The 23592-nt window shown below is 41.7% G+C and overlaps 1 protein-coding gene across 2 annotated transcripts in view; it reads left to right on the forward strand.

The window, feature by feature from the left end:
- LOC140479948 (peroxiredoxin-1-like) overlaps nucleotides 1–23592 on the forward strand; it is a 57715-nt gene that overhangs the window by 17975 nt on the left and 16148 nt on the right. For both annotated transcript variants that reach the window (XM_072574369.1, XM_072574370.1), the window contains one exon: nucleotides 8059–8212. In XM_072574369.1, the coding sequence (XP_072430470.1) occupies nucleotides 8059–8212 (154 nt within the window). The remainder of the gene's footprint in view (nucleotides 1–8058; nucleotides 8213–23592) is intronic.

Here is a 23592-nt window from a genome sequence, read left to right on the forward strand (position 1 = left end):
TTCAATTTACTGTGCCCCAACCCCCTCCAATAGCATGAACAAACCTCTCAGGAAGGGTATTGGAACCAATCCAGTTCAGGTGTAACCCATTCAGCATCTGCAGATCCCATCTACCCCAGAAACTGTCCCAATAATATTGTTGCAATCACTGAGAGGTGGTTGAGGGAATGATCGGACTGGCAGCTCAACATGCCAGGATATATAAGTTTCAACCGCAATAGCAGAGGTATGTAAAAGAGATGGGGCATTATTATTGATAAAAGAATCTACCACTGCAATAATGGGAGGAGGATATCCTCTTCAATTGAGGTCATCTTGGGAGAACTTAAAAATAAAAAAAGGGGCAGTTGTTTTTCTGGGATTATGCTACAGGCCCCCCAAAGGTCAGCTGGACATGGAGAAGCAGACATATAGGCAAATCTCAAAGCTGTGAGAGAAACATGGTTATTATTCACCTTTGCTAAGTATAACTGCAATCACCTTAGTGTGAAAGGATTAGGTGGTGTGGAATCTTGAAAGTGCATTCAGGAGAGGTTTTTATCAGTATGTAGATGGTCCTACTAGAAATGGGGTAGTGCTTGACCTAATCCTTGGGAATGAAGCTTGTCAAGTGGTTGAATTTTCAGTGGAGATAGTGACCATAACTAAGTTTCAAAGTCCTTATGGAAAGGGTTGTGCAGAAATTGTCTAAATTGGGTAAAAGCCAATTTCAATATCATTCAACAGGATCTTGTAAACATAGACTGGGAGTAGATGCTCCCAGTCTAAGTCTGTTTGGAAAGTGGGAAATATCATAGTGGGAATACAGGGCCACTGTATTATATTCCTGTAAGTATCAAGGTCAGGGGAACAAGTCCAGGGAGCCCTGGATGTCAAGGTATTTCATGAGTTTGATAAAGAAAAAGAAGGAAGCATATATCACATACAACATGTAAAAAAACAGGAGAGGCTCTTCAAAGGTATAGTGTGTGCAGGGGGTTTCTCAAAAAGTAAATTGAGGGCAAAGAGGGACCATGAAATATCTTTAGCAGATAGAATTTTCCTTGATCCTAAAGCTTTTTATAAATATGTTAAGAGTGAGCGTGTTATCAGGGAAAGTGTGGGACCTATTACAGACTGAAGGGGCAACCTGGGCATGGAGCCTGAGGATGTGGGTGAGGCTTTAAAAGAATACTACTCTTCTGTAGTCACAGAAGAGGAAGACATTGCCAGGGATTTCATTTGAGACGGTGAGGTTCTAGAGCATCTTAAGATTAGAAGGTGATATTAGATATTTTAGTGTGCTTAAAAACATATTTTCCCTGCGCCTGATAAGATGTATTGCAAGCTGCTATGGGAGGCAAACGTGATTGATGGGCCCCGGCAGAGATATTTAATACTTCACCAGCCACAGTTGAAGTGCCGCATGACTGGAGGATAGCTAATATGGTGCTTTTATTCAGGAGAGGCAGCAGGGATGGGCCAGGTAGTAACAGACCAGTTGGCCTTGTGCCACTGGTAGGGAAATTATGGAAGAACATTGAGGGACAGGATTAATTGACGCTTGGAAAGGCATGGATTGATCAGGGATAGTCAGCCTGGAGTTGGTAAAGGATGATCCTGCCTGACACATTGAGTTTTTGGAAAGGTGACTAAATATATTGATGAGGGTAGTATATGGACTTCAGGTCGGCTCTGACAAGGAGTCTGATGGAAGGCTGGTCCAAAAGAGCTCAGTTGGCAAACAGGATCCAAACATGGCTTGCAAACAGGAGGCAAAGTGTAATGGTGGAGGAATGTTGTTGTGATTGGAAACCTGTGACCGGCAGTGTGCTGCTACGACCCTTGCTCTTTCATATCAGCATTAATGACTTGAATGTGAATGTAGAAGGTTTAATTAGCAAGTTTGCAGATGCCAAATTGGTAATGTTGTTGATAGTGTAGAGGATAGTCTCAGGCCGCTGGTAAATTGGGCAGAGCAGTGGAAATTCTGAAATTAGATGGAATCTAACCCTGATAATTACTAGGTAATGCAGTAAGGGAAGAATATACACAATGAATGATAGGTCCCTAAAGAGTAAAGAGGAAGAAAGGGATCTTGGTGTTCAAGTCCGTAGGTCCATGAAGGTGTCAGCACAGCTCGACAGGGGAATCAAGAACACTTATGGGATGTTTTCCTTCATTAACCCATGTATAGAATATAGGAGCATGGAAGTCTTGTTATAACTTCATAAAACATCGGCTAGGCCAAAAATGGAATATTGTGTGAAGTCCTGGCTGCCATACTATTGGAAGGTCTTGATTACACTGGAGCGAGTGCAGAGGAGAATCACCAGGATATTGCACGAAAAGTCTGTTGTGAGGAGGAATTGGATAGTTTGGGTTTGTTAACCTTGGAGCAAAGGGGTCTGAAGTGGTGGGGAGGGGTGGAGTGCTGTGGGGGATCTAATTGAGATGTACAAAATTGAGAGATATAGACAGTAGATCATGAGAATCTTTTCACTGTGGCAGACATGCCTAAGACCAAAGGGCAAACATTTAAGGTGAGAGAAATAAGTGGTTTAGAGGAGTTTTGAGAGTTTTTCACCTCGAGGGTAGTCGAAATCTGGATTGCGATGCCTTAAATAGGGTAGAGGCAGGTACTTTTGAAACACTTAAACATCTGGATGAGCCCTCCAAATGCAAGGGCATTAAAGGCTATGGACCAAGTGCAGGTAAATAACATGAGGAGAAAGTGAGGACTGCAGATGCTGGAGACCAGAGTTGGAGTGTGGTACTGGAAAAGCACAGCCGGTCAGGCAGCATCCGAGGACCAGGAGAATCGACGTTTTGGCCATAAACCCTTCACCAGGAATAGCATTAGTATAGTTTGGTCTTTGGTAGGTATAGACATGGGTTGAAGTGCCTGATTCTAGACTATATGACTCGATGATAGTGAGAGTGCTTATCTTAGCCAATTAAGTTAATAGGTTGGAAATATTTTTAAAGGTGATTAGCGTTTTCCTTTTCTTTGTTAGCATGTTTTGAACGGATTTAAAGGGTTTTCTGAATTTTTTGGAAGTCGCTTCACCTAACTTTGACTTTGTCCATTCATTTCTGCTGTCAGAATTGGGAGACATTCTGCAGCTATATAATGGACCTCTGAGGTTCAAGAAAAGCAGGCACATTAACACCATCACCAACAGCAGGAGCAACAACAATGGCACCTGCTTTCTCCTCAACCATGTGCCACTCCATTGATCAGAGGGGATGGGCACAGACCTGTAGCTTAAGGGAGGTGATTTCCCCAGCAAAGCAAATGCAGACAAGATCAGCTTCTCTGATAAGATGTAGTAGCAATGCCTAAGAAGGCCAAAACTGTCAGCAGATTTTTCACAGCTTACCACCACCTTCCCAAAGGCAACTAGGGGGATGCGTAATAAATGCTCGCCAGCAAGCGATGTCCTTGTTCCTGTGAGTGAATAGAAGAAAAACTATAGCCTCCTGAATCAAGACCTTTTTGAGAGCCAGGCAGAAAAATCATTCTAGTGGTGGCCAAGGACTGAATTCCTCCACCTTCAACTCCATCCAGGAGGTGATAAGATATGCAAATATATTTCCCAGGAGATTAATATGATACATGCCAAAGCTGTCATTTAAGTGCACTTTTATACTGATGAAGCTGGTAGTATGCAGATGGTTCTCACTTACTTTGCAATAGCTGAATTTCCACAGTAATATCATTGTTGCTTGTCTCTTGATTTGAGGATAGCATTTACTCAGGTTTGCAATTTTTGCCCTGATTTTTAATGACAGATTTTTGTTCCATATATCTTCAGGCATCTGGGACAGGATGTCCCATGAGTTAGTGGCATTTGACTGCAGGATTTGTGCAGGAACAGGAAGTCAAACACGATACATACATGGGAATCAAGGCACCTTCAGATCACTATTTATCATTTGGATGGGATTCTTCATCAGCTGTGTACAGCTGTCATGTGACTATTGGGTGGCTTTCATGTATATCTGTCCAGGTGATTTCAGAAGCTACCATGATTCCTTCATTTTGCAGCCATTTCTCTTGGGGAATTTACAAACAATGAGTAATTGCTCTTTGGAGACTGGACAATCTTCTGAGGACCTTGTAGAAGTGCCCTCCCACTGATACAGAGAAAAAAGTTTAACAACGTGCTTGTAACCTTAAGGATTATCTTTTGAACAAGTCATTCGGCTGTTGAAGATGAGCTTCATATGCTTGTCTGCCTCTGTATTCTTGAGCAAGTGTTGAGCATGATTGTAGTCTCTTGTGCCTTGCGCAAGATGGTTCTGCAGAAAGGAATGAAGTTACAGAAGAGTGAAGTTGCTGATGACTTTGCATCATCATCTCAAGGAAGAGAACCTAATGTGGCCAGGGTGCTTACAGCCACTTACCTCACTGTTACAAAAACCCATGACTGCATCTGATAGGCATGTTTCAAATGACCAGAGTACATAAAATAAAGAACACCACAAATGTTGTTAAGGAAGAAATTTCAGTATGTTTATCTAGCAATAGTGGATAAACAGCGATACGTTTCCAAGTGAGAATGGTGTATGGCTTGGAGGGGAACTTGTAGCTGATAATATTTTCAGGCATCTGTTCCCCCTTAAGGTTGTAGGGATTACAGGTTTGGAAAGTGCTGTTGGAGGAGTCTTGGTGATTTGCTGCATGCATCTTATATGGTAAACTTGGCTATTGATATGTGTTGGTAGTGAGGGGAATAAGTGTTGCTTATGGTGGATGGAATACTAGTCAAGAAGACTGCTTGTCATCAATGATGTCATGCTTGAGAATAGTTGGAACTGTATTCGTCCAGGCACTCCTTGTACTTTTTGTAGACAGTGGACAGTCATTGTAGAGAAAGGAGGTGAGTTTTTGCTGTAGAAATTCTCGCCTCTGAAATGCTCTTGTGTCCACAGTATTGTTATGGCTGATCCAGTTTAGTTCCTGGCCAACAGTAACCCCCAAGATGTTGATAGTGGAGGATTCTCTAATGGTAATGCCAATGAACATTTAAGGGTTGTGATTTGATTCCTTGTACTTGTGTGGTGTGAATATTATGTGTCACTTCTCATCCAAAGCAGAGATATTGTCCAAGTCTTGCTCGATATGGACATGAAATGTTTCAGTATCTGAGTGGCATGAAAATGTTATGGAATGATGTACAACCATAGAGAGAGAGAGACATTAAACCTCTAATATCCACTGGTCTTCCTTTTATGCTTTCTATTCTTATGTGCTGTGGCTTCAATAAAGTTTAAAGGCAGGCTGCTCATTCCCCTGCTCTAACAGTCGAGATACCTGAGATGGGTATGCTGTACAAAGTAGACTTGGTCATTGAGGCAGAAGGCAATTTCCCTTTGGGGGGAAAGGGGGAATGGATGCAAAAGATGAGAGGTAGAGTGCCTTGAAGATTCCTGTTTCCATTTGCTGTTTCTCAATTTTCTCTCTCATGGTTTATCTAAATGAACAACATTGCTAGTCAAGAGCTTGAGAGCACTTTCCTGCACTTCGTTAAGGTGTTGAGCAACCAATGTGAGAAATTCCTCCATATTGTTTAAAATGGCAGACTGAGTATTTGAACTACTGCTTGGGATAAGCATGCGTTCAGCTGCCTGTTGCATCTGTCCTTTTATGGGCATGAACATCACAAATGCCTGATGCATTATGGGTCTTGTGGCAGAGAGCCAGATGAGGAAAGAATTATAAAATGTTTTGACAGTCATAATCTTGCAGTCATATCTGAAGAACTTTTTGTTCAAAAACAGCAGAATTTGATCAGTTTTGAGATAAAATTGCGACATTTTGCTAATATCTTGCTTCAGATGAAAAGTTTGTTTCTCTCTAACTTTGTTTATAAAAGATCTCCATTATGGGGTGGTGTATTGAAATGTAGATTGGTCATACTACAGCCCAGTACCTATTTAGGAAGTTGGAATTCTTTTAAAAATCCAGAGTTCTCGCATACAATTTTCTAATATGTGATTTTTGAGAAATGGGAAATCATCCTGGCATACACTGAGCTGTATATTTGTTTAGGGAACTAAGGTATTAATAACTAAGAATGTTTGTCTTTTTTGCCTTTTTAGATGTAATGTCATAAGCTGCAGTATGGCCATGCCAGGATGACCCTTGTGGACCTCACCCAGCACTAATGCATCTTATTTAGGCCCACACTGTTGTTGAGCCCTTTTGTCCTTGGGAATCTAGATAGTTGGAGGAGCTGGTTGGAGGAGCTCATGGTTGCAATTTGTACAGGTGATACAGAGAAGGCATTCGCCACAACTTGGTATTAAATGTCTAGAAGCTAAATCTTATGAAGCGAAGTTTGAAAATATGTGCAGGTGGGAAAATTGTCTTCAACTATATGTTCATATGTGAACAAGCTGGATTTCCATAAATTAGAATCCCTTACTATTTGTATAAAAGAAAGTTATCTACAGAGGTGATGGAAGGGGAAAGTATATATCAGTGATTGAGAAGACAGTAGTATTTAAAAAAAAGTTAAGGCTGCTGGTACCTCAAGTTTCTGGAAGAGGTGATGTATTGATTGGTGATGTATTGGTGAACAATGTAGTTTCAGTTCCATGGCAAGAGGGTATGTGTGAATGTTCCAACAAGAGATAGGACCACTGAAGTCGCTGACCTCTGAATGCTGAGGCAGCCATGGGGATTGTCAGTTGTGTTTTGAGGTTGGCCTTGAAAATTAGAATTGTAAAATGATTTGACAGTCATAGTTATAGAGATGTACAGCATGGAAACAGACCCTTCGGTCCAACCCGTCCATGCTGACCAGCTATCCCAATGCAATTTAGTCCCACCTGCCAGCACCCGGCCCATATCCCTCCAAACCCATATATTCATTTACCCATCCAAATGCCTCTTAAAATGTTGCAATTGTACCAGTGTCCACCACATCCTCTGGCAGCTCATTCCATACATGTACCACCCTCTGTGAAAAAGTTGCCCTTAGGTCTCTTTTATATCTTTGCCCTCTAGTTCTGGACTCCCCGACCCCAGGGAAAAGACTTTGCCTATTTATCCTATCCATGCCCCTTATAATTTTGTAAACCTCTGTCAGGTCACCCCTCAGCCTCTGACGCTCCAAGATCTTTCTGATTTAAATTCTGCTAAATTGAGATAAAATTGTGGCAGCAGTTTTAAATTAAAAAAACCAAGGAAACAAAGTTTTTTAGCCTCAAACCCCTGAATACCTTTACACATTCCCATCCCCTGACTTATCAATGCATTTTTTTAACACTAAACTTGTGTGTTGAAGTATCTGCTGTTGGTCTATTAAATGAAGCATGCTTTTACACAGCATAGGGGTGGTCTGTGATCAGTGCAAACAGGAAAGTGGTTGGTCAGCCTCTATGCATTGACTCTGACTGGTTTGGTATTTTGAAGTATTCATCATCCTGTTCAAAAATACCAGGAGGAATCCAGAGGCAGCACTGGAACATATTGTACAAGCACAGAGGTGTTGAAGTGATACATATAATTTTTGTCTCTTGAGGTGGCAATAAGAATGGGTCACTTCAGAGGACTATCTGGTATATACATTGCTTTTATTGCTCTTTAGATTGATGGAAGTAATAAGTGAACTGGCATTCTTAACATAGTCAGAAGTCACATCACCAGGTTATCTGTTTATTTGAAATCCAAGCTTTTGGATCTTTCATCAGGTGACAAAGGAGCAGCGCTCCATAAGCTTGTGATTTCAAATAGAGGTTCCTCTGTCTGGCATTTGATTATCTGAATTTTGGATTTTCCAGACAAGATTACAAGGTCGTGATGCTTGGCTAAACTGTTATCCGGCATTCTATTATCTGAACATTCGATAATCTGAACAAAATACTCATTCGGATAATTGATGTTCTTCTGTAAATCTGTTGGACTGTAACCTGGTGTTGGGTGACCACTTCTGATTTTCTCCACCCCAGTCCAAAACTGGTACCTCCACACCATTCTCGACATAGGTTGCAATTGTTGGTTTTGTACAAAGTTTTTTTTTGATTCACAACACTGTTAATGAATTTAACTGTTCATTTTCTCAACAGGAAAATATGTAGTCTTCTTTTTCTACCCACTTGATTTCTCCTATGTATGCCCAACTGAGATTATCGCTTTTAGTGATCGTATAGAAGATTTCAACAAGATTAATTGTGAAATAATTGCTGCTTCTACAGACTCCCATTTTGCTCATTTAGCTTGGTATGTAGTCTTCCTTTTGGCCAATGTGCCCAGTCCTTGAATTGCACTTGCAAAGTATCCTAGAAAGTAATTGTACTGTTAAGTATTTATTTTTTCTTCTTACCAATTTCCAAGTTTCATTTTAGTTATTTAATTGTAATTGCCAATGTAAAAGTGTTTGGAAAGCTATAGGTAAGCTAGATAGTGTTATTTTCATGTTTGTCTTTTTTTAATAATCTGATAACCTATTTTACTCATCAACCTGTTCAGAGAATGTTATCACACCTCTAGAGCAGTGGGACTCAAACCAATACTACCGTTGTGCCACAAAGAGTGTTTCTTAGATGAATAAGGATGGCTGTTGCACTCTGTTTTAGTGGCTGGTAAAAAGGTTGACCAATAAATATTCTGAGTGCAGGGGACCAACAGAAGATTGTGTTAGGGTAATGAAATAGTGATGTGTTTTAATTTTCCATAATTCTTGTTGATACTCTGCATGTGACTATGGAGGAGATTCCAGTTCCAAAGAACTGAAATTCCTTAATTTGAGGAGTCCCAGGTTTTGTGTGAGAGAGATGAAGGCACAATTCAATGCAGAGTCTACTTGCACCATGATATTTTTATTTAATATTAGAAAGGGGAATTGTTTCCAAAAAACTGCACAGCTGGCAGTATGGTGGATGTTATTTTTAAAATCAACCTGTTCAGATATGTGATGATGCACCAAGTGGGACTTGAACCCCGCCCTCCTGGTTTAAAAGTAGAGAACCATTGTGCCACAGAAGTGCTAAGCTGGCAGTATCATATATTTTCCAGTCACCCTGTTCAGAGATGTTACTACACCTCTAATGATTAGAACAGATGGGACCTGAACCTGGTCCTCTTGGTCCAGAGGTAGGGATACCACCGTTGTGAAAAATTAAGCTGGCAATATCGGATGTTCAGAGAAATGCTATGGGAAGGATGGGGGTGGGAGGTTGATGTTTTTTGCGAAGAGATAACTCTTTTATGGCTGTACTTGGGGAAGATATTCCTGGGATATATCCAGGGACGTTATTTAGGTGGAACTGAGAAATCAGAAAGGAATGATCACCATTTTTGGATTGTACTATAACCCCCCCCCCCCCCAATAGTCAGGGGATATTGAGAAACAAATTTTGTAATGAGATCTTGGTTATCTCTAAGAATAATAGTGTGGTTATGGTAGGGGATTTTAACTTTCCATATGTAGACTGGGACTGCCATAGTGTTAAGAGTTTAGATGAAGAGGAATTTGTTAGGGGTGTACAAGAAAAAAATTCTGATTCAGTATGTGGACGTGTCTACTCGAGAAGGTGCAAAACTTGACCTACTCTTGGGAAATAAGGCAGGGCGAGTGATTGAGGTGTCAGTGGGGGAGTGACTTTGGGGCCAGTGACTGCAGTCCCATTAGTTTTAAAATAGTGATGAGAAAGGATAGATTAAATCTAAAACTTTCAAGTTCTAAATTGATGGAAGGACAATTTTTTGATTGATATTGGGCACGAACTTTCAAAAGCTGATTGGGGGCAGATGTTCATAGGTAAAGGGACAGCTAGAAAATGGGAAACATTCAAAAATGAGATAACGAGAATTCAGAAACAGTCATTTCCTGTGAGCGTGAAGGGCAGAGCTGGTAGGTGTAGGGAATGCTGGATGACTAGAAAAATTGAGGATTTGGTTAAAAAGAAGGAAACCTATATCAGTTGCAGACTGGAGAAGGATATGGAAGATACAGAATGTGAGGAAATAGATGGTGACATCTTAAAAAATGTCCATGTTACAGAGGAGGTGGTGCTGGATGTATTAATGCAAAAAGGTGGATAAATCCACTGGACCTGATCAGGTGTACCTTAGAACTCTCTCTAAGAAGCTAGGGAAGTGATTGCTGCCCCCCCCCCCCCCTACTAATATTTATATGATCAGTAGTCATAGGTAAGGTGCTGGAAGACTGGAGGCTGGCTAATATGGTGCCACTATTTAAGAAGCATGGTAAGGAAAAGCCAGGGAACTATAGACTGGTGACCCTGGCTTTCTAATTCAACACCAGTGCTCAATCACAAGGATCCTCAAATTGGCAGTATGATGATTTCTGAACAAGCTATTCAGAGATGTTATCTCACACCTCCAGAACAGGTGGGACATGAAAGTGGGCCTCTTGACTCCAAGGTAAGGACACTACCACGGTGCCATAGAAGTTCTTGATAGTGATTTTTATCTGTCCACATTCTCACTAGCTACATCTTATTTGCCCTAATTGCTATTGAAACACTGATACCTACTTGTCAGTACTTAAATTAGCCCTCACAGAGAGGTACATATTTGCAACACAAGTAGCTTATCTAATAGCAGTATGTAAGTGATTATTATCCTGGGAAATGAGGCAGAGTTGCTGAACAATATTACAGCTTTGTCCTGGAGCTGTCTGTAAAGGTCTCCATGGGATTTCTGGGCTTATTTATTGTTTAGTACTGTGAAAAATGGCATTGAAGCATTTTCATTATTTAATCAGATTTTTAATTGGTTTTTAATTTTTTAAAAAGGGATCATTGCCCTTATTGGGATCCAAAGGGGTGATATTATTTTCCCAGCACTGAAACTACTGTACAGTGGATATAGGTATAATTGTAATCCAGCCACAACAGAATGGGAAAGAGGAATGACCTGCATTTGAATGGCTCCTTGCCTCTAAAAGATCTCTAAAAGCACTTTGCAGCCAATTAAGTACTTGTTTACAGTTGTGAAGGTCTTGTGGCTTTAGTATCCCTGCCTCTGAACGAAAGCTCTGAATATAAGTTGTATTACCAAGATTTGATGGCTGAGGTCTGTGTATTTGATATGACTATGCAAGTTGAGTGCAAAACCTTTCAGGATTTGCCCATGGCAAATGTAAGTGTGGGAATGCTTCCTGGTGTATGGATTGCAAAGAAATTGGTTCCTCTACCATCGTAAGAATGGTTCAGTAATAGTAAGCATTTGGCCTTTGAGTCTGCTGTTGTTCAGTAAAATTGTAGCTGATCTGGTAGTTGTCTCCATTTTCCTGCCAATCCCCATAACACTTGGTGATCAAAAGTCTGTCGAATTCAGCCTTGAATAAATTTAATGCCCAAACCTCCAGCTTGATAGTGGTGGAGACGTGAGTGGATAGGTGGAGATGGAGCCCAGAGAAGAGAGATTTAAGTAATGAGGTAAGAATGAGAAAATAGCTGTGCCGAATGCAATCAATATAATTGGGTTGATAATGGGCCTAGGAGTACATGCAAAGAGGTCACTGCTGAAAGCAACCTATGTTATAACAGGACAGGATGTGAGGTGGGTAGAACAAACATGGAAGGCTGGAATTAGGCTCTGAAGTCATTTGAACTCAATGTTGAATCCTAGAGGCTGCAGCATCCACAAGTGAAAAATAAGATTTTGTTCTTCAATCTTGCATTGAGGCTTCACAGGACACTTTAGCAAGCCCGGGACAGAAATTTTGAAGTGGCAGGCAACTAGAAGCTCAGGGGATAGAACATAGATGTTCTGCAAAGTGATCACTCGGGCGGCATTTTAGCTCCCCTTTCTTGACCCTCTTATTGTCATTAACAAATTAGCTGCCATACAAATGGATCTCTTATCCAAACTATTGATGCATGTGGTGTCCTCAGCACTCACCTTGTTACAACTTGTCAACTCCAAAAAAAAATCCATTTATCCCTTCTCTTTGTTTCTTAGCTAAACATTTCATTATCTGTTTTGTTACCCCAGCATTATCTGCCTTTGACTTGTGTTAAAATAACTCCTTTATCCAACTAAATTAGTTAAACGTGATTTTTCTTCCACAAAATCATAATGATTCTTGCGGATTACATTATTATTCTTTAAGTATTCTGCAATAACAGAGTGATAGATTCTTGTAATTTTACTATTCCAGATTTTATACTGAGCTGGAAGTTTCTTGCTTTAGATCTCCCTCCTTTCTTGAACAAAGGCATTACCTCTATTATTTTCCAATCCACTGGTCCCTGTTCCAGAATCTGAGGAATTGTAATTAATGCTTCTGTTCTCTCAGCAGCCAGTTCTTTTAAGATGAAGGGATGCAGACGATGTCTTTGGGAACAAAATCAGAAATTGATGGAAAAGATCTAGCAGCACCTGTAGAGAAAAATCAGAGTTAATGTTTTTGGTCGAGTGACCTCTCCTCAGAAATGTCTTTGGGAAGTTTTTCAGTCTTCAGAAGTGAAGTCCAATTCAAAATACCTGTTTAAATCCTACTTTATTTTCTTTTCCAGTATCAGCATTCCAGACCTACCATCTGAATGACCTATACAAGCTTTAATTCTCTTCCTATTTAAATATTTTTAGAATCTCCTACTTTTTTTTTGTTTTTATATAACTAGCTTGGTTTCTCTCATAGTCTGCTTTCTCCCTTTTTAAAAAATGTTTAAATTCTTCTTTGTTCTTGAAATCTCTTTGAATTTTCTGACCTACCATTAACATTTATTTAGTTATTTAATGTTTCTGTCAATTTGGTGCTCCATCATTATCCATATCCAGGCTACAACATGCAAATAAGTTTGTTACCAAAGCAACTCGACTTCTTGCAGCCTGGTTGTCCCAATTGGCTGAAATGTTCATATGGACCAAATTGATGACAATAGCATGAGGTTCAGACTGGCTGGTTTTGATTTGGAACTTGCTTTGGGTCTGTGTTGGGTCTTTGGGTTCATATACATTGATACAGGTCATTCTCCTATAGTGGGTGTTTTGTCAGTGCAATTTGGCTTTAATGTGATTGATGAATTGGGGAACGTTTTTCCTACAACATTAACTCCTATTGGCTATTACACGATTCCTTCCCCATCATTAGGTGTCACTGTACGCAGAGGACTGGACTCCACATCACATGGTCAGTCAGCTTGCACACTTTCTGGTGAAGAGCTTCATGGAAGGCACGGTGCTGTACTCAGTAATTTAAAGTTTTTTGTGAATCTCACTGTGATTTCCATGACTATGAAAGAATGTCAACAGGCAGCATCCAGGTGAAAAAAGTTACTGGTGATGACTGTAAAAGAAAAGCTCTAACATTTGAACAGAAGCTAGATGTAAAGTGTTTTGAGCATAATGGAAGAGCATGTGGTATTGTTCATGCAACAGGAATAAAGGAGTCTATGCTACACACCATTGGAGACAATGCAGAAAGGATTAAAGCAAGCTGTATTGCTGGAACAAGTCTGAGAACTAGCAAGTCTGTCAGATCATGAGGAAAGGAACTTGAGATAGAGTGGCTTCTGAGTACATCGGTAGAAGATCAATCAAAAATGTGAACTTGGACCACCTTTCTCAACATAAAATAGAAAGTCTTATCAATTTATGAGGACCTAAAGACAAAGTGGAAAATCCTGCAGATAAGCTTGTCTCCAGTGCTAGTAGTGGCTGGTTTTAAGATCTGAGCTTTTCATAACGTGATGTTACATGGTGAAGCTACCAGTGCAGGTGAATGCATGCTGTCATTTCCTCCCATGGAGAAAAAATTGATTGATTTGAGGAAGAAGGCTACATCATAGATCTAATTTTCAGTTTGGACAAGGCCAGTTTATACTGGAAACGAATGCCATCCAGAACTACATTTCTAAGATGAAGCTCATGTCCCAGGTATTAAGATTGCAAAAGATTGTATGACTGTGTTGGGTTCCAATGCTAGTGGAAACTTAAAAGCTTAAGCCAGTGTTGGTGTACAACTCTGCCAACCTGCAAACTTTGGAAGATTACCTGAAGTCCACTCGAGTTGTTTACTTCAGGTCAAGCAAAAACTGCTGGATGAGGGGGGCAACGTTTTCTGTGCTTTTTATTTTTGATGTTTTCAAGGATGTTTTTAGAAATTATTGCAGCAGTAAAAAATTTGGATTTCAAGATTCTCCTTTTTTTTCCTGAGCAATGCACCAAGTTGTACTTTCACCATCGGTGAGCTTTCTGAAACCATCAAATGCTATTTCTACCTCCAAACACAACCTCTCTCCTTTTTTAAACCCATGTACCAGGGCACAAGAGCAGATTTTAAAACTTATTCAAGGCATGTATTCAAGAAACTGATTGCATCTACTGAGGGGGATAATAAGAACAGTGTTCTTCAATTTTGGAAGAGCTTTTACATTAAGAATGCTATTTACATCATTGTGGAGGCCTGAGGTGATGTCAGTAAGGATTGCTTATATGCAGTTTGGCAGAAGTTTCTTTCTGATTTTCTTCATGTTTTTAAAGGTGTTAAATTGTCAGAGGAGCTTCCAGCAATCAAAGAACATTGCGTCACTTTTGCAAAGCAAGTTGGATTTGAAGAAGTGGAGATGAGGATGTCATGAAGCAGCATGAGTCCCATTGTGAGGATACAGCAGGGGAAATTGAAGCTCGAAATAAAGTAGTAGTAGTCTAGGATGCAGCATCATGAGAATTTCCCAAATTTGTCTTCTATTCTGATGGAAGTTGAGAAGTATTTAGACTTCATAGATACTGACTGTGATGCAGAACACAGCAGGGCAGCAGTTTGTGGCATTAAGTCTTATCAGGCACCCTCTGAACAGCTTTTTCATGAAAGAAAGATGGCAAAGCAACAAAATCCAGATGTCTTTTTAAGCCACCCCCCAAGAAACAGTCTGAGGGCAATGATCCCATAAACCATGAAGCCATCCACTTCTGGACTAAATATTTTCTTCTGTAATCCTGCACCCAGAACTGCACATGTAAGTAATGGTGATGCTGATGATGACACTCGGCCCCTGTTTAATCCCAGACTATAATTCAGCAAACTCAAAGCTCTTAGTGTTAAATTTATTGTCATATTTCTCTCGAATATGACTCTCTCTCGAAAATGACTGACTCTCTCTCTCTCTCTCTCTCTCGAAAATGACTCTCTCTCTCTCGAAAATGACTCTCTCTCTCTCGAAAATGACTCTCTCTCTCTCGAAAATGACACTCTCTCTCTCGAAAATGACACTCTCTCTCTCGAAAATGACACTCTCTCTCATTTTTGTTTCAATTTTTACTGATCTATTTGGTGTTTTGCCCCAACCCCATTTTTCCCTTAGGCTCCATTATTTCTATTGTGCGATTTTCTGTCGCTTGAGGTTGCATGGGAACTCAACTACCGTGTTTTTGGAGAATAAACTAGATCATCTGAAGTGTTTTGGGTAGATTCACTGCCACCAATCCTTATTGATATTATCTGGATTATAGATACCAAGAGGGGACGCATGCCCATAAAATCTTTGGCAAAGTAAGGTTTGGTACTGTTTTGAAGGTCATTGCCCTCCAAAACCAGTATACCATTTTGGATACTGTTGGGGGAGATGGCTCAACAGGAGACAGCAGCAGTTGCCAAGATCATGGCACTGTGGCGGGCACTGCTGTTCCCAAGGGTGGGGAAAAAGACTCGTACAGCTGTAGTCATAGGGGATTCTATTGTGAGGGGAGTAGATATGCGGTCCTGTGGCTGAAAACGGGACTCCAGGATGGTATGTTGCCTCCCAGGTACACTCAGGGATGTCACCGATCGACTGCAGGACATTCTAAAAGGGGAGGGTGACCACCCAGTTGTCTTGGTGCATATAGGCACCAACGATATAAGTAAAAAACAAAATGAGGTCCTGAAAGAAGAATTCCGGGAGCTAGGAGAGAAGTTAGAGGAGGACCTCAAAGGTAGTGATCTCGAAAGCGCAGAAATGAAAAAATAGGCAGGATGAACAGTAACTTGAGGGATGGTGAAGGAAGGAGGGGTTCAGATTTGTTGGACTTTGGGACCGGTTCTGGGGAAGATGGGACTATTGCAAAATGGACAGTCTACATCTGAACCAGACTGGAACCAATGTCCTTCAGGGAGTTTATACTACTGCTGTTGGGGAAGTTTTAAACTGATGTGGCAGGGGGCTGGGAACCAGAAGAGAAAACAAGTAGGCAGTGAGGTGGAGACTGTAAGAATCATGAAGATAGCATTAATAAGGGGACGAGTAGGCAGAGAGCAGATCTACGCAAAAGAACTGGTGGCCTGAAATGCATCTACTTTAAGGCAAGGCGTGTAGTGTGTAAGGCAGATGAACTTAAGGTTTGGATTGGTGCCTGGGCGTATAACGTTATTTGCAATCAGAGACTTGGTTGAAACAAGGGCATGATTGGCATTTAAATGTTCCAGGGTGTGGATGCTTCAGACAGGACAGGAAGGGAGTAAAAAAGGGGCGGTGGGAGTGGGGGAGGGGCAAGTTGCATTGCTGGTCAGGGATGATATCGTGGCTGTGCTAAAGGAGGACACTATGGATAGTGAGACATTATGGGTGGAGCTGAGAAATAAGAAGGGTGCAGTTAAATTGGGGCTGTATTACAGTCCTCCCAACAGTGAGCCTGAGGTAGAAGAACAAATTGGTAAACAGATTATGGAAGGATGTAGAGGCAATAGGGTAGTGGTGATGGGAGATTTTAATTTTCCCAACACTGACTGGGATACACTTAGCGTCAGAGGTCTGGATGGTGTAGAAGTTGTAAGAAGCAGCTAGGAATGTTTTCTAGAGCAGTATGTCAATAGTACAGACGAGGGAAAGGGCCATATTGGACCCGGTATTGGGGAATGAGCACGACAGTTGGAAGAAGTTGTGGTTGGGGATTTCTTTGGGAACAGTGACTACAATTCTATAAGTTTTAGAATACTTGTAGAAAAGATGAGTAGTCCTAAGGGAAGAGTACTAAACTGGGCCAAAGCCAATTATATGAAAATTAGGCAGGAGCTGGGAAATGTGGATTGGACATAACTATTTGAAGGGAAGTCGACGTTTGATATGTGGAAGGCTTTCAAAGGTAGTTCAGGATAGGCATGTCCTGTTGAAGGCTAAGATTAGGAAAGGCAAAATTCATGAATGGTGGCTGACAGGATAAATTGTACAACCAGCCAAGAGGAAAAGGGAAGTATGCATAAGGTCTGGGCAGCTAAGAACAGAATGGGCCCTGGAGTAATATCTGAAGAGTAGGACGAGTCTTAAATGAGGAATCAAGTGGGCTAAAAGGTGTCATGAAATTTCTTTAGCGAGCAGAATTAAGGAGAATGCCAAAGCATTTTATTCTTATATAAGAAATAAGCAGGTAACTAGAGAAAGGATTGGTCCACTAAAGGATAATGAAGGAACCTGTGTGTCGAACCTGAGAGAATGGGCGAGATTCTGAATGATTGCTTTGCATCAATGTTCACTGAGGAGAGCAACATGATGAACGTTGAGACTAGAGATAGAAGTTTGATTAGTCTGGATCATGTTGGCATAAGTAGGGAAGATGTGTTGGGTAGGCTAGAGGTTATTAAGGTGGACAGATCCCCAGGACCGGCTGGGATCTATCCCAGGTTGCTGAGGGAGGCGAGAGAGGAAATAGCTGGGGCACTGATAGATGTCTTTGTGGCATCCTTAAACACAGGCGAGGTGCTGGAGGACTGGAAGGTTGCTCATGTTGTCCCCCTGTACAAGAAGGATAGTAGGGATATTCCGGGTAACTGCAGACCAGTGAGCCTGACATCAGTGGTGGGAAAGTTGCTGGAGAAGGTACTGAGGGAAAGGATCTATCCATATTTAGAAAAGAATGGACTTATCAGTGATAGGCAACGTGGTTTTGTGTGGGGGAGATCGTGCCTTACCAACTTAATAGAATGCTTTGAGGCAGTGACCAATTTGAAAGCTGAAGGAAGAGCTGTTGTCATATACGTCGACTTTAGTAAGGCGTTTGATCAGGTTCCCCATGGTAAACTAATGAGGTCACATGGTGTGCAGGGTGTTCTAGCTAGGTGGATAAAGAACTGGTTGAGCAACAGGAGTCAGTAGTAGTTGAAGGGAGTTTCTCGAAATGGAGAAAGGTGACCAGTGGTGTTCCACAGGGGTCAGTGTTGGGGCCACTATTGTTTGTGATATACGTAAATAATTTGGAAGGGGGCACTATTGGTATGATCAGCAAGTTTGCAGATGACATGAAAATTGGAGTAATGGAAAGCATAAGGGATTGTCGGAGGATATGGATAGACTGGAGAGTTGGGCGGAAAAGTGGCAGATGGATTTCAATCCAGACAAATGAGGTGATGCATTTAGGCAAGACTAATTCTAGAGTGAATTGTACAATGAATGGAAGAGTCTTGAGAAAAGTTGATGGGCAGAGAGATCTGGGAGTGCAGGTCTGCGGTACCCTGAAGGTTGCTGCACAGGTGGACAGAGTGGTCAAGAAGGCATATAGTACGCTTGCCTTCATTGGACAGGGTATTGAGTCATGTTAAAATTGTACAAGACATTGGTTCGGCCGCATTTGGAATACTGTGTACAGTTCTGGTCGCCACATTACCAAAAGGATGTGGACGCTTTGGAGAGGGTGCAGAGAAGGTTTGAGGATCTTGTCTGGCATGGAAGGTTGAAGAGAGCTCTGAAGAGAGGTTGAGTAGGTTAGGTTTGTTTCCTTCAGAAAAAAGGAGATGGAGGGGGATGTGATTTGAGGTTTACAAAATCATGAAGTTATACAGATTGGATAGAGAGAGGCTTTTTCCCGGGACGAAGGATTCAATAACGAGAGGTCACACTTTGAGTGAGAGATTAAAAGGTTAAGGGGGATACATGTGGCAAGTACTTCACACGGAAGGTGGTAGGCGTCTGGAACGTGTTGCTAACAGGTGGTAGAGACAGGCGTGGTAGATTATTTTAAGATGCGTCTGGACAGATGCATGAGTAGGTGGGGAGCAGAGGGATACAGATGCTTAGGAATTGAGACTGGTTTAGACAGTAGATTTGGATTGGCTTAGGCTTGGAGGGCCGAAGGGCCTGTTCCTGGGCTGTAAATTTTCTTTTGTTCTTTGATTAAAGTTGGTTTGAATTACATGAGTCTCCTGTTAGATTGCACAATAGACTTGATTAAGTGCACATTGCATGTTTAGCTAAATACAGCAGAGTGCCAGACCCGAACTGGAATTGAACCAAATTAGAACTTGTTAGCTTCTCCCAGTCCTTTATATCCTGATTAGTGGAGATTTATCTCATGATCTCAGTTAGAAGCTGAGAAGGCTAACAGCTGCTTTATCCTACCCATGGTAAAGATTGTGGCATTGTGGAATGTACTAGCACACAGGCAGAGAACCCAAGAAGAAGTCACTGTTGGAAGGAACAGAGGAACTCCACTACACATTGAAGACCTGATTTTGTTTAGAAGTGCTGTAGGTAGACCCACAATGCTATTAGGGAGGGAAATACAGATTTTCTTCCAAAGATGCTGAAGGAATGGCAGCATATTTCCTATTCAGGATGGTAAGCAGTTTGGAGGGAAACTTGTGTTGCAAAATTGGGTAGCATTTTTGTGGATTGGAAGACAGTATGTTAGAAAATGATAGTGTGGCTTGGTGGGGTGGAGTGCCTGGTGCCTTTTTAAAAAAAAAATGGTGTTTTCTCCATTTGCGATTTGAAAAGGAGGGTCTCTATGCAGCAGCTTGCCAGTTGCAGGTGCTCGAATTGAAATAATTGTATCAAAAGGCTGTACTGTTAGCAGACAAAGCAGCATTTTTACCAATACACCAGATTTTTAAATTTAGCCAATTGATTTAAACCAGGCACTTGGAGACTAACAACCAATTAAGTTTAAATCTGATGATTTTGACAACCTAGAGACAATCCTATTGAGTTTGAGAAGGTGATAAAACAGGTGGATGAAGGTAAAGCGGCTGATATGGTTGTTTATGGATTTCAGTAAGGCATTTCCACACGGTGGGGTATTGCACAAAATAGAGTTTGGGATTGAAGGTGATTTAGCGGTTTGGATCAAAAAGTGGCTAGCTGAAAAAAGTGTGGTGGTTGATCGGAAATGTTCATCCTGGAGCTCAGTTACCAGTGGTGTGTTGCAAGGATCTGTTTTGGGGCCACTGCAGTTTGTCATTTTTATAGATGATCTGGATGTAGGCATAGAAGGATGAGTTAGTAAACTTACGGATGACACTAAAGTCGGCAGAGCTGTGGATAGTGCAGAGGGCCAGAGATAGCATAGAGCTGGGCAAATGGAGTTTAATGCAGAACAAGGTGATATGTTCACTTCGGAAGAAGTAACGGGAATGCAAAGTACTGAGCTAATAGTAAAATTCTTGGTAGTGTAGATGAACAGAGATCTGTGTCCAGGTGCACAAATCCCTGAAAGTTGCCAACCAGGTTGATATGGTTATGTTGCTGTTTATTGGTAGGGGATTGATTTTCAGAGCCACGAGGTCATGCTTCAGCTGTGCAAGACACTGGTAAGGCTGCACTTAGGGTATTGTGTACAGTTCTGGTCACTGCATTATAAATCCGATGTGGAACCATTGGAAAGGGTTCAGAGGAGGTTTACTAGGATGTTGTCTGGTACGGAGGGACAGTCTTATGAGGAAAGGTTGACTGAATTGAGGCTGTTTTCATTGGAGAGAGGAAGGTTTGAAAGGTGACTTAATCAAGATGTATGTGATAATCCGAGTTAGATAGGATGGACAGTGAAAGCCTTTTCCTCAGATGGTGAAAGCTAACACGAAGTGATAAAGCATTAAATTGAGGGGTGATAGATTTAGGACAGATATGGGGGGGGTAGTTTCATCTGTGGTAGAGGCGTAAAATGGCCTGCCTGCAACAGTAGTAGACTCGCCAACGTTAAGGGCATTTAAATGGGCATTGGACAAACCTGGATAATAATGGAACAGTGTAGGTTGGATAGTTATCAGATTAATTTCACACGTCGGTGCAACATGGAGGGCTGAAGGGCCTGCAGTGTGCTGTAACATTCTCTATTCTATTTGTCTAGTAAATAGCAGTATTACAGCTGTACTGGAACAGTTTGGCTCGGGGTGCATCATGTTTTGAAGCTCAAGTCATTAGTTCTTCTGGAATGTTGTCAGCCTTTGTAATAATGAGTGCCACCAACCATGTCCACTCTATCTGATTCTCTGATCATCTTGTATATCTCTATTAAATCGTCTCTTCGCCACCTTCTCTCTCATGAGAACAGACCCAAGCCCCTCGGGCTTTCCTCATAAGACCTTCACTTTAGACCAGGCAACATCCTGGTAAATCTCCTCTGCACCTTTTCCAATGCTTCCACATGCTTCTTGTAGTAGGGTGACCAGAACTGCACACAATACTCGCAAATGAGGCAGCGCTAGCGTTTTGTACAGTTGCAGCATGATATCATTGCTCCGGAACGCAATCCCTCTACTATAAAACCTAACACAACTTCTGCAGCCTTAATAGCACTATCAACTTGGGTGGCAACTTTCAGGTATCTACGTACATGGACACCAATTTCTCTCTGCACATCCACACTCTACCAAGAATCTTTCCATTGACCCAGTATTCTGCCTTCCTGTTATTCTTCCCAAAGTGATTCACCTCACATTTCTGCATTGAACTCCATTTACCATCTTTCAGACCAATTCAGCAGTTTATCCAAGTCTCCTTGCAACATCCAACATTCTTCCACATCGTCCACCACTCCACTGACTTGAGTATCATCTGCAAACCTACTAACCCATCCACTTATGCCTGCATCCAAGTCATTTATAAAAATAATACAGCAATGGTCCCAAAACAGATCCTTGTAGTACACCACTAGTAACTGGACTCCAGGCTGAATATTTTCCATCAACCACCACTTGCTGCCTTCTCACAGAGAACCAGTTTCTGATCCAAACTGCTAAATCACCTTTAATCCCATACCTCTACATTTTCTCCAATAGCCTACTATGTGGAAAATTATCAAAGGCTTTGATGAAGTCAACACCAAGTCAACTGCCCTACCCTCATCCACATGCTTGGTCACCTTCCCACAAAACTGAGGTTTGTGAAACATGACCTACCCTTGGCTAATCCATATTGGTCATTTCCAATAAAATTGTTCTTTGCTAGACAATTATAAATTCTCTCTCTTATGCTTTACAAAAAGTTCCCGACAACAGATGTAAGCTTCCAGCTTGTCTGCCTGCCTTCATTTACTGCATCCACTGCACCTGATGTGGCCACCTATACATTGGGGAGACAGGCCGCCTACTTGCGGAACGTTTCAGAGAACACTTCTGGGACACCCGCACCAACCAACCCAACCGCCACATGGCTGAACACTTTAACTCCCCCTCCTACTCCACCAAGGACATGCAGGTCCTTGGCCGCCTCCATCGCCAGACCATGGCAACACGACGCCTGGAGGAAGAGCGCCTCATCTTCTGCCTAGGAACCCTCCAACCACAAGGGATGAATGCAGATTTCTCCAGCTTTCTCATTTCCCCTCCCCCCACCTTTTCTCAGTCCCAACCCTCAGACTCAGCACCGCCTTCTTGACCTGCAATCTTCTTCCCGACCTCTCCGTCCCCACCCCCTCTCTGGCCTATCACCCTCACCTTAACCTCCTTCTGCCTATCGTATTCCCAACGCCCCTCCCTCAAGTCCCTTCTCCTTACCTTTTATCTTAGCCTGCTAGGCACACCCTCCTCATTCCTGAAGAAGGGCTTTTGCCCGAAACGTCGATTCTCCTGTTCCTTTGATGCTACCTGACCTGCTGCACTTTTCCAGCAACACTTTTAAGTTCCTGCCTGCCTGCCTTCCCTCCCTCCATCCGTCATGATATTTGGGCCATCTATATTCTGGTGAAGTCACCAGAATTCCATAGATAAAGCATTGAGTCATAGTGCAACTGGCTAAATGAGATGGAGCAGTTGGTGAAATTGGCAGTGTCTTTGACAGAGGTTGTAGCTGATTGGAATTGTTTAGGTATTAATAGAAGGATTGGACCTTTTCGTCAAATCCATGCACAGGCTCCCCATAATGTTAGAGAAAGGAAGTTGTACTTAAGGATATTCTAGTTTCCAAAGTCTGACAAATCCAGGTGGTGATCTGATGATCCAGGAATTGATGTGTTGAGAATGTATAGCTGTTTATGGCATCCAATGACCTCAACAAGTGAGCAGATGGCTTTCGTGATGGAATATATGTGACAAAGCCCATCAGGAAAAGGCAGAGATACTCACAAAAGTCTGCAGTGGATCTTTGAGACCCTGGTAACGGTTTCGGGGACAACAGTTACAGTTTTGATGATTGTAAGCAATCGAAAGGAGGGGGATCTGGCTTCTTTGTTCCAGGAGCTAATAAAAGTTGTTTATCAGATTTTCTTCTTGATTCCTCCTTGCAAATATCCAGGCATAGGATTCTTAAAGACTGCATAGCAGAAAGATGGAAATGTCAGGATATAGTTGAAGTGACCAGTTTCAATTATCTATCTTTGAAAAGTGGAATCACATTATCCAGATCACAGAGAAAGATTTGATTCCGAAGATTATGACACCTGTTACCATCAGGGAGGTGATTGTCAGCACAGGTGGAGATTAGACCTCCGGTTGAAGAGACAGA

Source organism: Chiloscyllium punctatum, chromosome 7, assembly GCF_047496795.1.
Source record: "Chiloscyllium punctatum isolate Juve2018m chromosome 7, sChiPun1.3, whole genome shotgun sequence".
Lineage (NCBI taxonomy): Eukaryota > Metazoa > Chordata > Chondrichthyes > Orectolobiformes > Hemiscylliidae > Chiloscyllium > Chiloscyllium punctatum.